This window comes from Apium graveolens, unplaced genomic scaffold, assembly GCF_009905375.1.
Source record: "Apium graveolens cultivar Ventura unplaced genomic scaffold, ASM990537v1 ctg7181, whole genome shotgun sequence".
NCBI classification, from domain to species: Eukaryota; Viridiplantae; Streptophyta; class Magnoliopsida; order Apiales; family Apiaceae; genus Apium; species Apium graveolens.
Window position 1 is genome coordinate 28,037 of NW_027420105.1, and position 16,055 is coordinate 44,091.

The window sequence follows — 16,055 nt, forward strand, 5'->3', positions numbered from 1 at the left end:
ACAAACAATGAGGCAGAGTATGAAGCCCTGATAGCAGGCCTTGGTCTAGCTGGGACACTTAGAGTCAAAAACTTAAAGGTCCGTGGAGACTCAAAGCTGATCATATCCCAAGTAAAGGGAGAATTTGAGGCAAGGGATGATACAATGGCTAAATATGTCCGCCTAGTAAGGGCTGTGATGACCCAATTTAATGAATGTCATGTTGAGCACATTCCAAGGGAAGAAAATGTTAAGGCAGATGCGCTATCAAAGTTTGCTTCATCTGAGATAGAAGAAAGTTCAGGGAGTGTATACTTTCGTGTTTTAAAGACGCGAAGCATAGATGTTAAGCTTGTGGCTCCCATAGGCCTGGGGACGTCATGGATCGATCCCATTAAGGCTCACATTCAAACCGGATGGTTGCCAAGCGATGCAACTGAAGCACGAAAGTTAACTGTTCGAGCACTAAGGTACTCCTTGATAGATGGGATTCTGTATAAGAGATCTTTCGTGGTTCCTTACTTGAGGTGTCTCAGGCCGGATGAGGCACGCTTGGCTCTTGAGGAAGTGCATGAAGGCATTTGTGGGCAACACTTGGGGGGCAGGGCCTTGGCTCATAAGATAACTCGTTTAGGCTTCTATTGGCCAGAAATGATGGCTGATGCCAAAGAATATGTAAAGAAGTGTGATCGTTGTCAGAAGCATGCACCAGTCGCCAGACAACCCCCCGAGATGCTGACCTCTATCAACTCACCTATTCCCTTTGCTATGTGGGGGATGGATATTCTAGGGCCTTTTCCTATGGCCACAGCACAAAGGAAGTTTCTGATTGTAGCCATTGATTATTTCACCAAGTGGATCGAAGCCAAACCTTTGGCCAAAATCACAACTAAGCAGGTTGCACAATTCCTGTGGGAAAACATCATGTGCCGATATGGAATTCCCCGTATCCTCGTCACTGACAATGGAACGCAATTCAACAATGAGGAATTCAAGAAGTATTGTGAAGAAAATGAAATTGAGTTACGATTCACCTCTGTGGCTCACCCGCAAGCCAATGGGCAAGCGGAAGTAGCAAATCGGATAATCCTGGATGGACTAAAGAAGAGGATCGAAAAGTCGAGAAATAATTGGGTAGATGAGATACTTCCCATATTATGGGCTTATAGGACTACCTGTAGAGTCACGACAGATGCAACTCCTTTCATGTTGGCATATGGGGCGGAAGCAGTAGTTCCCGTGGAGATATCACATTCTTCTCCAAGGATTCAGGCTTTTGATGAAAAAGAAAATGAGGAAGGGCAGAAGTTAGCCCTGGATTTAATCGATGAAGTACGAGATAAAGCACACGCAAAGATAGTAGAATATCAGAAAAAGGCTTCATTCTACTACAACCTAAGGGTTAAAGAGAGGTTTTTCAAACAAGGTGACCTAGTCTTGAGAAAAATAGAGGCTTCTGGTGTCGGACAGAAAGGAAAGCTTGCCCCAAATTGGGAAGGGCCGTATAGAGTCAAGAGCGTTCAGGGTAGAGGAACCTACAAGCTGGAGACTATGGATGGTTTTGAAGTCCCGAGAACCTGGCACGCACAAAACCTGAAGGTTTACTACGTGTAAGATGGTCGAAGTACGATTCTCACTCGTCAGGATGGCGAGTAGGTTGAAAAGCACCTTGAAGCTTTGCTTGCTTAGGATTTATATGTTTTAGTTTTATTACGAAATTTATTAAGACTTGTGTAAGGGACGAATCCCAGACAATTTTATGAAATTCATAAGTTCTTCAAAGTATGATTGTGGCCTAACAAATAAAAATCAAATGCATGGATGCAAAGCATAAAAGGTGATAAATGAGATAGATCTGATAGATGTTACAAAAGTTTGATAAATAAAGTCTCGAAAATAAAAAAAGCCACGCAGGGCTGAAAAAGCTCTAAGGAGCTGAGGTGCCCTCGGCGTCCATATCATCGTCTTCTCCGCTCTCGCTAGATGTCTCCGTTGTCTCGGAGGAGGAAGAGCTGTCATCCTCAGCAGGTCTGGAAAAAGACTCGGGAGGAGGAAGAAGTGGATCCTGAGGAACATGATCCGAGACAACTACTCGGGTACGAAACCTCTGTAGCAAAGCCTCATCGTCAGGGCAGATGTAGTCCGCCGGGTTAATATCAGGACAAGCCTCGTTCACGGTCCCAAGGGCCGTGTCCCAACCAGTCCTAAAAAACTCGGGAAAGACTGAATCATCCCTAATCCTCATGGATTGGGCAAACTCCTCCGAGTCCAGATAATTGTCTATAGCTTTATCCTTCTCCGCCCGAAGTACCACCAGCTCGGCGTTAGACTCTCCGAGTTCTTCCTCCTTGCGCTTGAGCTTCTTCTCCAGGGTAGCATACTTCTTCTGCTGCCTCCTGAGGGCATTATCGGCCTTATCAGAAGCCCGCTTCCATGATTCGGCTTGCCTCACAGCGCCTTGAAAGTAGGCGTTAGACTGAAACAAAACAATTAACAAAGTATAAGGCAAGAAAGTGCTACAAGAACGAGAAATAAGTTTAAAAAAGAGAAGGCATACCGAAGCCAGAGATTGGGCTCCCATGAGCTTAATCCTCTCAAGGTCAGGGGTGGCCACCACATCAGTAAAGTCCTTTGGGGTCACGCTATGGTAGGACCAATCCCAAGCATGCTTCGTGGAACCAACCACGGTATCCCCTCGGCGGAATCCCCAGAGAGGCTGAAAGGCGCCTGTAGCAGCAGCAGCAGGGGCAGCAGCAGTGATAGGAGCATTATGGCCCTCAGCTCCTTCAGTTGAAGCCTCCCCCATAGGCTCCTTGTGCTTTCTCAAGAAGATAGGCTCTGTCGCCTTTCCCCGGGTGTCTAGGCCTGCGAGCCGAGCTTTCTTCATCCTAGCTGTCTCCTCAACCAAAGGAACGTTGTCCTCGTTAATCTCCTTAGCAGCTGAAACAAAACAAAGGACAAAATAAGTGAAGTTAATAACGCATGAAATGAAGTAAAATTGAGAAGGGAAGAAAAATACCCTGTTGAGAAACAGAGGATAGTCCCACATGAATTAGGGAAAACTCCTCTAAGAGAGTCCAGCTGGTGGTCGTACCATCATCCTGAGTAAGGCCATTATAAATAATAGTTTCTTCAGGAGTTAAGTGAATGGATTTGAGGCTACCATCACTGACCTTCCCAAAGGAAGATCGAAAGAGCGTGCCCCAGTCGCCATTCTCCCAACGTAACCCAACGAAACTATTCCTCCAATTTGGATTATTATCAGGAATAGAGGCGCTATTAAAGATATGTTTGCTTTTGGGCCTTTGTTTGACATAAACCCAGCCACAAATATTGGAAGAACTATTGTAACATTGGAAGACCTTCCTAAAAACGGCTACCGAAAGAGGAAAGCCCTCCCTAAGACAACAAACCATAAAACACAGAATATTCCTCCAGGCGTTTGGAGGAAGCTGACACGGGTTGATTTGTAAGTCAGCCAAAAGATGAGGGATAAAAGGATGGAAAGGGAACCTAAGCCCAGCGTTAAGGGCGTCGGTGTAGATGAAAAGAGTATCGGGCCTCCAGTGGCAAGTACGGTCACCACCAGAGACTGGAACTAGTCTAAAGGGGGGAGGGACGTTATAACGAGCATTTAGTTTATTGAAATCTATGTTATGCCAAGTATTACAGTGATTAAAAGAGTCGAGATGTGCAGTGGAGGGATATTCATCCCCCCTAGTATTAATCATATCAATTAAAGACATATATGAAGAGCGGATCTCGATATCCTTACCTCGTTTTGAAGCCGAGGCAATTTTGGCCGCCCTCTCAGAATTCTTGTCAGCCATTAGAAAGATTAGAAAGCTAGAAAAAGCCTGAAGGAGAGGTTGGAAAACTAAAGGAGGGATTTGAGAAAGGAAAGGCTAGAAAGTTGGAGGAGGGATGAGGAGAAGTTGTAAAATGAAATGAGAGGTGTGAAGAAATAAAACTCTCACCCCACCTTTATATAGCCAAGGAAGAAGGATAATGGGCCTTAAAAAAGCCCATTTGGGCCCAAAACTTAGAAGGTTCTGGAATAATCCAGGAAGTTCTAGCAAAAATCAGAGGAAAATTAAAGTTTTTGAAGAATCTGGAAGAATCCAGAAAAACCCTAGAAGGATTTGGAATTTGGGCTTAGAAAATGAAAGCCCATCTCAGAAAAGGGCCTAATTTTAGAAAAATCAAGCCATGTTGAGGCCCAAATGATGTTTAAGAAAAAAGAAGTGGGAAGGGAGCCCAGTTAAAGCAATGGGCCAATTGCAAAAAACTAGTTGGACCAAGGAAAATGGGCCAAGGTTTTTTCTATTGTAGCCCAGGAAAAAGGGTAGGCCAAATTAGAGAATAGGCCCAGTTAAAATGGGCCCAAGTCTTAGCCCAGAATTGAGAATCCAAGGATATACAAAAAATATATATGTATTCTTGAACCTTTCGAAGAGAAAACACAGAAAAATCCTGGTCAAAATGTTCCTGCTCGAAAATCCTTCGACCAGGGCTTAGAAGGAAGGTTAATTCGGTCAGAAAGTAAGAATCTTGACCGAAAGGGAAGAAATCCTATTCGAAATAAAAAAAAAAAAAAAAATTTTACTGGTTCGACCAGAATATTTCCTGACACTGTCGACCAGGAATCAAGGTAAAATCCTGGTCGAATAGTACCTGCCCGAAATAGCTTCGACCAAGGCAAGAGATGGTGGTTAATTCGGTCAAAAAATGGGGATCTTGACCGAAAATCTTAACCGAAAATTCCTGGTCGAAAAATCCTATTCGAAATAAAAAAAAAAAAAAAAAAAAAAAAAAAAAAAAATAAAAAAATATATAGGAAAAAATCCTGGCCGAAATTCGACCAGGAATCTTGCTCGAACCCAACCTGCTCGAAATTCAATCGACCAAGGCATACTGAAGGTTAATTCGACCAGGATCCTGGTCGAATGGATTCCTGGTCGAAAATTGTATTAAAAAAAAAAAAAAAAAAAAAAAAAAAAGAAGGAAAAATCCAGAAATTAAGGAAATTCCTTAAATAATTTCTGAAAAATGGTAATATTTTCAGAAAATTAAGGAAAAATCCAGAAAATTAAGGATAAATCCCAGAAATTAAGGGAAAAATCCAGAAAATTAAGGATAAATCCCAGAAATTAAAGGAAAAATCCGGAAATTAAGGATAAATCCCAGAAATTAAGGGAAAAATCCAGAAAATTAGGGAAAATCCCAGAAAATTAGGGAAAAATTCCTGGAAATTAAGATAATTTCTGAATAAAAGGAAGATTCGTTGTAAATGTGTAGGTCGCTCCACACTTTACGCAAAAACGAAACCCTGTAAGGGAACGAATAGATTTAACTTCTGCGAAACCTAATCAATGTTTCCCAAAAGTTGGGGGGCAAATGATAGGGATAAATAAGTCCTGATTTTATAATTAATGGGCTGCTAGGCCCAATAATAATAAGATGTATAATATTCAGACCAGAAAGGTTAAGTCTGACGGACCAGATTAGGCCTGGTGGAATAAAAGAGGCCCAAAAAGCCCTGATTATTAATTAATTTCGTAATTAATTAATAAGGGAGAAATCAGATGTTGAAAAGAGTCCCGATGAGGATATAAATCCTTAGAGATTAGCCTCAAGGGGACCTGAAAGGATAAGGAATCAACTTCCTACTTCCTAGGACTCCTAAGTCTATCCTAATTCAGAGGCTTATCCACCAAGCCTCCTATACCAAGTCCAATTCAAGGACTCCCGCATCTATATAAGGGGCCTCACCCCACAAATCAGAACTACGTTTTTTGACTTGATCCTTGGCAATCAGCAAGGTACGTAGGCATCTTGTTAAGGCAGATTGAGTCACGAAACACAAGAGCAGTCAAATCGAGCCTTGGAGCTCACGTTCCTTAGTATTAAATACAGCAATAATATATAGTAGTTTTAAAAATGTTATGGATTAAAACTACTATATATTATTGCTGTATTTAATACTAAGGAACGTGAGCTCCAAGGCTCGATTTGACTGCTCTTGTGTTTCGTGACTCAATCTGCCTTAACAAGATGCCTACGTACCTTGCTGATTGCCAAGGATCAAGTCAAAAAACGTAGTTCTGATTTGTGGGGTGAGGCCCCTTATATAGATGCGGGAGTCCTTGAATTGGACTTGGTATAGGAGGCTTGGTGGATAAGCCTCTGAATTAGGATAGACTTAGGAGTCCTAGGAAGTAGGAAGTTGATTCCTTATCCTTTCAGGTCCCCTTGAGGCTAATCTCTAAGGATTTATATCCTCATCGGGACTCTTTTCAACATCTGATTTCTCCCTTATTAATTAATTACGAAATTAATTAATAATCAGGGCTTTTTGGGCCTCTTTTATTCCACCAGGCCTAATCTGGTCCGTCAGACTTAACCTTTCTGGTCTGAATATTATACATCTTATTATTATTGGGCCTAGCAGCCCATTAATTATAAAATCAGGACTTATTTATCCCTATCACTACCACAACTTTATTACTCCTTTTTCAGTTGTTTCTATTTCCCAAAGTTTGATCAATCAGATAGAAGTAAAGGAATTTGTTGAGAGATCACTATGATCATGAACACTTGTTATATCGCCTAGTTAGCACAGAAGGTGGCCAGCCTTTAGTACTTGACAAGCAATTAAACAACATGTGGTATCCTACTAGGCTTCTATCACAAAGATAGATAGTCATTCGGCAATACCTCCCCTTCTGGAAGGGTTGTTCTTCTCAGCTTACATGAAATGAAAAGAAGAGAAAAGAACGAACTGAAGAGAATTGTATATATGAAAAAAATATACTGCCACAAAATATCTGGCTTGGAACCTACCTCTGAACTATAGAGGTTTGTCATAGAAGAACAAAACATAGATGTATTTATATCAACATTAAGTATTATAGCATCGCATTTCACGTGCCTAAATATTTTTTTTTTTTTGCTATTCCGTCCATCATTCTATGGACCCATCCTCTTCCTTGAGCTTATACACAATCACCTCTGAAACTCCCTCAATATTGAAAATCGAATCTGGGATCTCATTCTAGACATCATCGTTACTAGAATTCTATGCTTGCACCGCAACCTTCCTCATATAATAATACGACTCTCTATTGATAAGAAAGAATAAATTTACAATAGGTAGATACTCTACTTAATTAGTCTATCAATGATAACTTATACACTACCACGACCCGATTAGTGGTACTCAATCTCAACACCCATTCCAATACAACTCTCACGGTTGTATTACGCTCCATACTCGCAGAATCATTGCTGCCTTACTAGGGTCCACCACTGACCTACTGTAGTCATTCATTTTCCATGAAGTCTTAATATCTAACCATACGGAGTCCATAACTGTCGTATCAAATTCTTCTAAAAAGTTAACATAACCACCAATAGCAATTCATGAAGAACACTCCAAACTCTGACGTACTTTCATGACGTGAAGTAGATAAAATTGCAGAAGAGTTTCAATCAAAGCAACGATAGCAGGTTAATACCATTCTTAACCATATGTCTTTATTAGGAGACATGAAGCTCAAAGGTTCATTTAGTCCTTTCGTAACATGGTCCTGGCTTATCTTAAGATATGACCCTCTAAGATAGATAGCCCACTCACGGTGATTACACGAGTTAAACCTTTACCAACTACTATTACGGTTGGATATTGCACAGTCATCAGAAGGAATGTCAATCTTCCAAACCATAATACAACCTTCATAGCTTTAACCATCATCACTGTATTCCTTTGGCACACGCGCCTATAATTATCCACTTACCTTTAAAGTGTCGGCCACCTCTTTGGCCTTTCCTGATAGTAAAATTTTCTTACAGTCAATGTCATTTTAACCACCTCCAAATAAATTTTCTACCTTATTTCCGATCACTGCTTGAGTGAAGATGCTTTCCTTAAAATCTGATGAGTAAAAAAAAAAAATCACCATTTTTCCATAAGTTATTGCCTCAGTCTTTAGAGGTTAATCACTGTCTCGACTGACTCTCAATCATACTTAGAACATCTTTTATCTTAAGTCTTAATTGCCCTGAATAATTTCGACCTTTACTGGTTCGATCCATACTTTCTCGTGGTTTAACACGTGCCCCACTTGGCATCATTATAATTACGTCATATTTCCTTTATCAACATTTCTATTCTTGAGAATTTTGAATATTACCTTTCTCATTGCAAAACCTCTAAGGTTATCCTTGAATCGTTCCTCCTGTATTCCCTAGATACAGGGCATATCAAAATACCATATACTAATACTAGAATCATTGTCTATATACTTTTGAAAAAAATTTCTCCACTGATTCTTAAAGGTTATTATTACCTTAATGCTTTCCAATTCATACTGTCAAAACTCATACTATCCCTATCAGGGGTGAAATGCCAACCTTTATGCATTCCCCTAGGATTCGTTTTAAGTTACCAATGTTCTATCCTTAATTCCACCTTTAAAAGGTACCTGCCTTCTTCCATGGATAAATCAAGTCATATCTCCCTGATAAGGGTGTCTTATTCAATCATTCCCACCTCGATAGTATATGCCTAATTTCACAATAACATCTGTATACAAAATGAGGTTAATCAAAATGGCCTCCAAAAGATAACAACGGTTATCCGCTTTTCTTGCCTAATCTGGTAACGATAACAAGGATGTTCTGGAAGATATTGGTCGTGTTCAACGTGAACTTCTTCTTAATAATTCCTTATTTACTTTTGTTGTTTATCTCAACAGTCACCTCAATGTTGGGATATCTTTCATATCTGGCGTCTCCCTTTCTGGGTATCATGCCACCGGTCTTACACTTCACCTTCTTGAAGGTCACTTCCTTCATCCAATTTTCTTAATTTCTTACTTTCTTGTCTCCTCAGTCTATCCGCGTCTCATTATTTATCCTTCGAATTATCTCAAGGTTTCCTCGAATCTTCCCAACTTACAGGGGATAAAATATATGTATCTCTTATGCCCTCAACCATCAATTTTAACTCATGGTGAATCACCCTCATCCTGACGATTACATACTCTTCTATTTCTATTTCTACGAGTCTTTAGGGTTTCCTTATACCCAACTCCCTTATCATTCCTCAAACTCTATTGCCGTTATATTCCTTTCTCTTATCATTATTTCATGAACCAACACAACATAAGCATTGATTTCAAACATCCCGTCATTCTGGATTCGTGTCTTCAGAACGAATCTTGACAACTTTTACATCTTAGATTCATAATTCATCATACTCGTCTGCCTTTGTTCTGGCTCTAAAGCTTTTACACTATCTCCTTATCTTTGGGAATTACCTTCCCGAAAACAATTGACTGAACTTAAATCAGTTTATTCTAACCTCTGGCTCCGTGCCTTTCTTGGTCTTTCACCAGCAGGTGGTCTCTCTCTTAGGAGGGTAAGTGACAAAAACAGTCTTTTGTGGTTCATCAATCATTTTGAATCTCAAATGATTCCTATATTTCCTTTAGCTAGGCTCTTGCCTTGGCTGGGTCAGCTTGTTCCTTGGAACTCTGAGAGCTTAGCGACTTAAAGGTCATGAAAGAATTTCCTACCACATTGTTTCCTCAAGGTGGTAGTTGGGGATAATAGTCTAAGTTCTTTTTAGACAGGTCCATGAATTGCCGTATAGGAGTACCGTCTCGGGTCTCCTTTCCTTACTCGACTTTCTGTTTCCTTAGTATGAAATGTTTCATCCTTCTCCCATACTTGGGGTTATCTTATACGTTAAAATCCTCATTTTCCACTTTATTATGTTATGGGTTCCTTCTATCTTGATCGCAACCTCCCTGACTATCACGTTCAGGGTTTGCTCTAAATCTTATTCCTCAAACTAGCTTTCATCTAAGATCTCATCTTTAAGCTCTTGAACATTTGGAATCCAAATTCTGTAGGAATACCTCATTATTCCTTTATCATCTTTCTCGGTATTAATCTTTTATCTAATCGTTGGCTCTCTGCCTTCATTCATAACTTTTTCTGGCACAATATGTTCTTTTCCGATCATTCGGTCTGTATTGCAATCTCAAATAACTTTTCGGTACCGGCTCCGGTTACCTTCACTACTATTTCCATTTTCTCAAAATCTCTTATAAACTCTCCCAAAGACATTATCATCTTGAGTCTCCCCTTTTTACTAAGGGCATCAGCCACCACATTGGCTTTCCCCGAATGATAAAGAATCTCCCAATCATTATTCTTGATTAGCTCTAACTGCCTCCTCTGGCATATGTTGAGCTCTTTCTACGGGAAAATGTACTAGAGTACTTATGGCTTAGGTAAATCTCGCACTCCTCTCCATACAAATATTTCCTCCAATCTTTAAGGCAAAACTATTGCCACGAGCCCAAGCTCATGGGTGGGGATATCGAATTTTATATTCCCTTAATTGTCTTGACGCGTACGCGATTATCTTGCTGTGCTATATAAGAAGCACCCTAATTCCTTATGCGAAGCGTCACTTACAAATCACAAAATCTCCTTTTTCCATCCGGCAATGCCAACATAGGGGTTGTCACCAACCTTTGCTTCAGTTCTTAAAAGCTGTTCTCGCATTTCTCTGCCTATTCGAACTTCTCAGTCTTATGAGTAAGCCGCGTTAAAGGGGCTACTATCTTTACAAACTTGAACGAACCTCTGGTAGTGACCGACCAATCCTACCTCTGGTAGTCGACCTAACCATGGTCATCAATTCCTCAGTGGTCCTTTATTCATTCTTGTCAGGATCCTCCATGGGATCCTCCTCAGCAACTATCCCTTCTAGGACAACATCCTCAACCGCTACATCCTCAATATCAACATCATCCGGTCCCGCGTTAGGACGCTCTATCGGATCCATAATCTGATCCCCAATAAATAATAAAACATCATCGCGTTGATGTTCCTCAACTTCAGGGTTCGGAGTCCCGCTACCATATACGATAACGAACTACGCTTCTATCGCTACATTTATAAGGGTTCCCATAAGGGTTTTAACTGTCAGTACTACGTTAGGTAGTCCGACTATGAACTTGGCAAGAGTTCTTATTATCTTAGTGAACTTATTATCTTAACGTCCCATCATCTCTGAGGTTTATAACGCTTAGCTCTGATACCATTTCTGTAACACCCCCAGAACCGGGGTCGGGGATCCGGGTCGTCACGGTCTTTCTTTCCACAATATCACTTCACTTAATTAATAAATAACCTTATGCTGTGACCCCACACTAACACACACCACAACCCGTTATAGTCTCAGAGATGAAATTTAAATAAGTACAAGTCTTTGAATCCACAATTTAAAAGTTATTACAACCCAAAATGATTACTTGATAAATTTACAGTTAATTGCCATTATCTGCCACAAGTTATAATTATACATAATTGATTCTCAAAAGTAGATGGTCTGATCTACAATAGATCTACCTCTGTAGCTATAGCAGCTACAACATCAACGGGAAGACACAGGACGCTTCCCACGCGCTTGCGCTGGGTCTGCTGGAGTCTGGCCATCTTTCCTAACTGTTGTTGTGTGATGAAGAAATAAAGCAAGGGTGAGCAGCAAGCCCACCAAAATAATATGTATAATGATTTACAATATATGAGCATACTCATAATACTCATGAAAGTCTTGGTCAAAAGAAATGAACCAAGTTGATATCTTAATGCAATGAAGTCGCAAAATATTCAGTATATATATATATATACATATATACTTTTCAAAATATTGGAAGTCCTCTTCCATGCATAATACACACAGAATTCCAGTGTATAACTGTATAAAAATATCGTTGCAAGGTGATCTCATATATCTAACCTTGTCTCAACGTTTTTCTGAAAATCTTTGTCATGCATAAGATAATCATTTACTAGATATAAGTTTAAAAGATGAAGTTACAAAATACTCCAATATACTTATATCTTTTCCAAATACTACTTGAACTACCACCATTCAAGTTATAATTAGTTTCCAAAGTTCATCACATAGACGAGACTACAAGATAATACTTGAATAGATTCAACCTTTAAAATATCATCAAAATAAAATGAAGTTATGAGATACTTCATTTGATGCAAACATTATTTTGAAAACTTGACCCTGCCAACACTCAACAATCGCCCAACCCTAGCCTTTCTATCGAAGTGCTTTGGGTAGTGTTGCAGAAATATCCAATTGGATGATGAACTCATTACGGGAGTTTACCGCGCCAGGAAGACCACTTACGATGATCAGTCGTAGTAGTACAACCCCACCATTTTCTACATGTAGAGGAGAACCTGTCGGATTTACTTGTCAACCGAACACTGAACTCCTAAGGAATGGACCGCCTTAGCGGAACTTCCAGGCCATTTGGGCCAATATAATAAGGCTGGGCCGGCGCTACTCGACCACTTACGCCACTCCTAGTTCAGATGAAATCCATGACTCTGAAACGTAAAGCTCGTTTCCCCCTTTCCCCAAGTAGAAACTTGTTGATACGGCTCCACCAAGAAGTCGTACCTAGTTGGAAAGGAAAACTCACCGATATTTCCCAGGCGATGCCTGTTAATGGATTAACTTGTTCCAAGAATTTTACTTCCCGAATATTGGGTAAGTAATCAAAAACTCTTTTACCAAGACAGCAACCTTGTTGCGAATATAAAACACACCACCGAGCCGGATCCCCCAGGTTTTGAGCGAGTATTTAAATCCCCTTTTTAAAAGGAAGATCTTAAATATAAAAATAGTTTTGGGATCCGCTCTAACTTTTGAAAATCATTTTAAAGACTCGAAAACACTTTAAAGAGTGTTTGGAGTAAAACTGATTTAATGAAGTAAATCAGTCCCCGGAATATTTAGAAAATGTCTGAATATTATTATTTAAATAATATTCCCATAAAAAATAATCTTTATAAAATAATTGAAGTAGAAGTATTAAAACTTATACTTGAAATGAATAGCAAATAATCAAAGATATACTTATACGAAAGTAATATCTTTATTTGAATAATCAAAAATAAGTTTGATTATCGACACCTTATTCTTTAATAAAATAAAGAATATATCTCAGCAAATAATCGGAGTCATAGATCCTCAAATGAATATTCAAATAATATTCAATAAATAAAATAAAGGAGTCATACACCCTCAAATGAATATTCAAATAATATTCAGATAAATAAATAAAAGAGTCATAAGCCCTCGAATAATATTCGAAATAATATTCAATAATAAAATGAAGTTTAAAGTTATCGAATAAACCTTATTCGATTAATAGTTTGGAAAACTATAACCATATATATATATAAATATATATATATATATATATATCCATATCCATATAAACTCTACTCGGGATCCTCGACTCCCGGTTTTAGAAAATATTTTCACCTTTGGGTCCCTATACTAAGGGTATATGCAAGTTACCGCTATCCTCTAGCATAGGTATTATCAACTGAACCAACAGATATATATTGAAAGAATATGAAACAGGCATGCATATATATACCATAGCAGCATGCTTCAATATATTGCAACATTTGCTAATATAAACATCATGCATCTATCGCAAGATAATGCATATACATATATACATCACAACAACAGTGTATCGGATAGAATACTTGCCTGAGCGACTGGGGTTACGAATGGCTCGGGACGAGTCTGGTAACCTATAAACAACAAGTAAGTTGGAATTAAACCAAAATCACTTGTAAATCTATACTTTAACTAACTTAGACTCTAACGCTTGTTTTGCGCTCACTGATTCGCTTAAGCCACTCGGGTACCCTCGGCTCCACCATTTTTAATAATTTAACCTTTACGAGTTTTAAAGAGATTCCTTCGCGAGTGTCTTACTAACTGCCTAACACACTTACCATAAATGTTTCATACATTAATTAACCCTTTTTGGTCTTTAACCTATGTTTCAAAGTAAGGCGAGGGGAAAAGTTTCGTTCGCGAAACGCCGTTACTTGAAACGATCGTTTCTCCTAAACCGTGCATCGGAATCGAACGAACTACATATCAAAACGAAGCTCGTAACATGAGCTATCTAAACATGGCAGTGGTCATATTCTAGCAGGGGGTTCTCGGGTCCTAATGTTATGAACAAAAGCAGTCTAAAGTAAATCGGACATTACGACGGCTATGTTTACGCGATTTCCCAATTTTAAACCAATTCAAAACAACCACAATTCAACCACATATCATTCATACAACCAACATCCATCCATACCATACTACAACAGCCCCAATAATTCAATATTTCCAATTCATACTTATTTCTCAATTATGAACTAAGAGTTTACTTAAGTTCATTAACTAATAACCAAGATTTCCAACTCCAAAAATATCACAAAATCAACCAATCTCTAAACACACAATAATCATGCCTCTCACCAACTAAACTACTCATAACAAGCTCTAAATATGATTACACACCCATTACACTAACCCATCATCTAATCATTAGGAAATCTAAACAACAAAACTTAAAACTAAGACCATGAAGAGTTATACCTTCCTTGAAGCTTTTAATCCATGAAAGATCCTTGGAATGCCCATGGAAGCCTTAATCTAACCTCCTACAAGCTTGTTCTTTCAAAGAAATCAAGAACACAAAAATTAATTTCAAGAAAGTACTATTCACCATCATCTTTCTTGATTTATAGAAAAAGATTGGCTTGGAATTAGAAGCTTAAACTTATAGGAAGTATGTAACTATCCATGGGGAAGCTTAGATAATTACCTTGCTAAATAGTAAGTGGAGGAGCTTGGACTTCCCATTTCTTAAGAAAGAAGCCGAGAGCTTCATGAAGAAATGGAGGATTTGGTGTTTTGTGATTTGTTTTGCTTGGTTGCTAGGTTTTTGTATTTGCTTTAGTCAATTACCTTCTTGCCCTTGAATTTGTGTGGTTCTCATTCAACCACACCTTCTTCCTTCCCTTGTCATGCTTGTGCCATCCTCATGATGTCATCCTCCCTTCCTTGTCCTCTTCTCATTGGTTGGGTGACATCATCCTCTCTAATCCCTTTGATTAACTTCCTAATTGTTTGCCTAATGACCACTGATCTGTTATACGGTTCGCTTAACTTTCATTTTCGTTTATCGTTTGAAGGATCATACCCGGGATCTTATTACTTAGGTTCCCTTAACCTTTCTCAATATATTATATTCCTTTTATGATCCTCTCCTATAATCCTTTAATTTAAATCCTTTTATCCTGTTACCTTTTTCTCAAATCTTTCCGTATCTAGTGTATTTCCGGGAAAAATCAAAGTGTTCGGATTTGGATTCTGACGATCTTTACATACACTTATATACCACATAGAGTACTAATAATATCCCATAAGATCAATAACAGAACCCCTACATAGCGTGGCATGAACAGTTTTCTCATTCAGCAAAAACACTATTCATAAGGGTTTCAAAAATTTCCAAAAATTGGGGTTATTACATTATCCCTATGGATTTATGAAATTGCATTCGCGTCGATTCGGGGTCGTCCGGAAGTGAATCGGAGCTGAAACGAATGGAACTCGGTTTCCGAATAATCCTCGTAGGGGGTAGTACACGAGGTCTGGAGCAAAAATTGAGGCGGCCCATTTTTTCGATTTCTTTTCATAATTTATCCCTATGGATTTATGAAATTGCATTCGCGTCGATTCGGGGTCGTCCGGAAGTGAATCGGAGCTGAAACGAATGGAACTCGGTTTCCGAATAATCCTCGTAGGGGGTAGTACACGAGGTCTGGAGCAAAAATTGAGGCAGCCCGTTTTTTCGATTTCTTTTCATAATTTGTCCCTATGGATTTATGAAATTGCATTCGCGTCGATTCGGGGTCGTCCGGAAGTGAATCGGAGCTTAAACGAATGGAAGTCGATTTCGGAATAATCCTCGTAGGGGGTAGTACACGAGGTCTGGAGCAAAAATTGAGGCGGCCCGTTTTTTCGATTTCTTTTCATAATTTGTCCCTATGGATTTATGAAATTGCATTCGCGTCGATTTGGGGTCGTCCGGAAGTGAATCGGAGCTGAAACGAATGGAACTCGGTTTCCGAATAATCCTCGTAGGGGGTAGTACACGAGGTCT

At 39.2% G+C, this 16,055-nt stretch overlaps 1 protein-coding gene across 2 annotated transcripts; it reads right to left on the reverse strand.

Annotated features, from left to right (window-relative positions):
* Positions 1-1,780: 1,780 nt before the first annotated feature.
* Positions 1,781-3,944, reverse strand: LOC141703894 (uncharacterized). 2 transcript variants are annotated; one of them, XM_074507283.1, is made up of 3 exons: positions 3,755-3,944; positions 2,537-2,919; positions 1,782-2,455 (listed from the first exon to the last, which is right to left on the reverse strand). In XM_074507283.1, the coding sequence occupies exons 1-3, from the start codon at positions 3,807-3,809 to the stop codon at positions 1,907-1,909; spliced, it is 987 nt and encodes a 328-aa protein (XP_074363384.1). In that variant the 5' UTR covers positions 3,810-3,944; the 3' UTR covers positions 1,782-1,906. The 2 variants fall into 2 exon arrangements, with proteins under 2 accessions (XP_074363383.1, XP_074363384.1); XM_074507282.1 differs by lacking the exon at positions 3,755-3,944 and having other exon boundaries at positions 1,781-2,455; positions 2,537-3,305.
* Between the last annotated feature and the right edge of the window lie 12,111 nt (positions 3,945-16,055).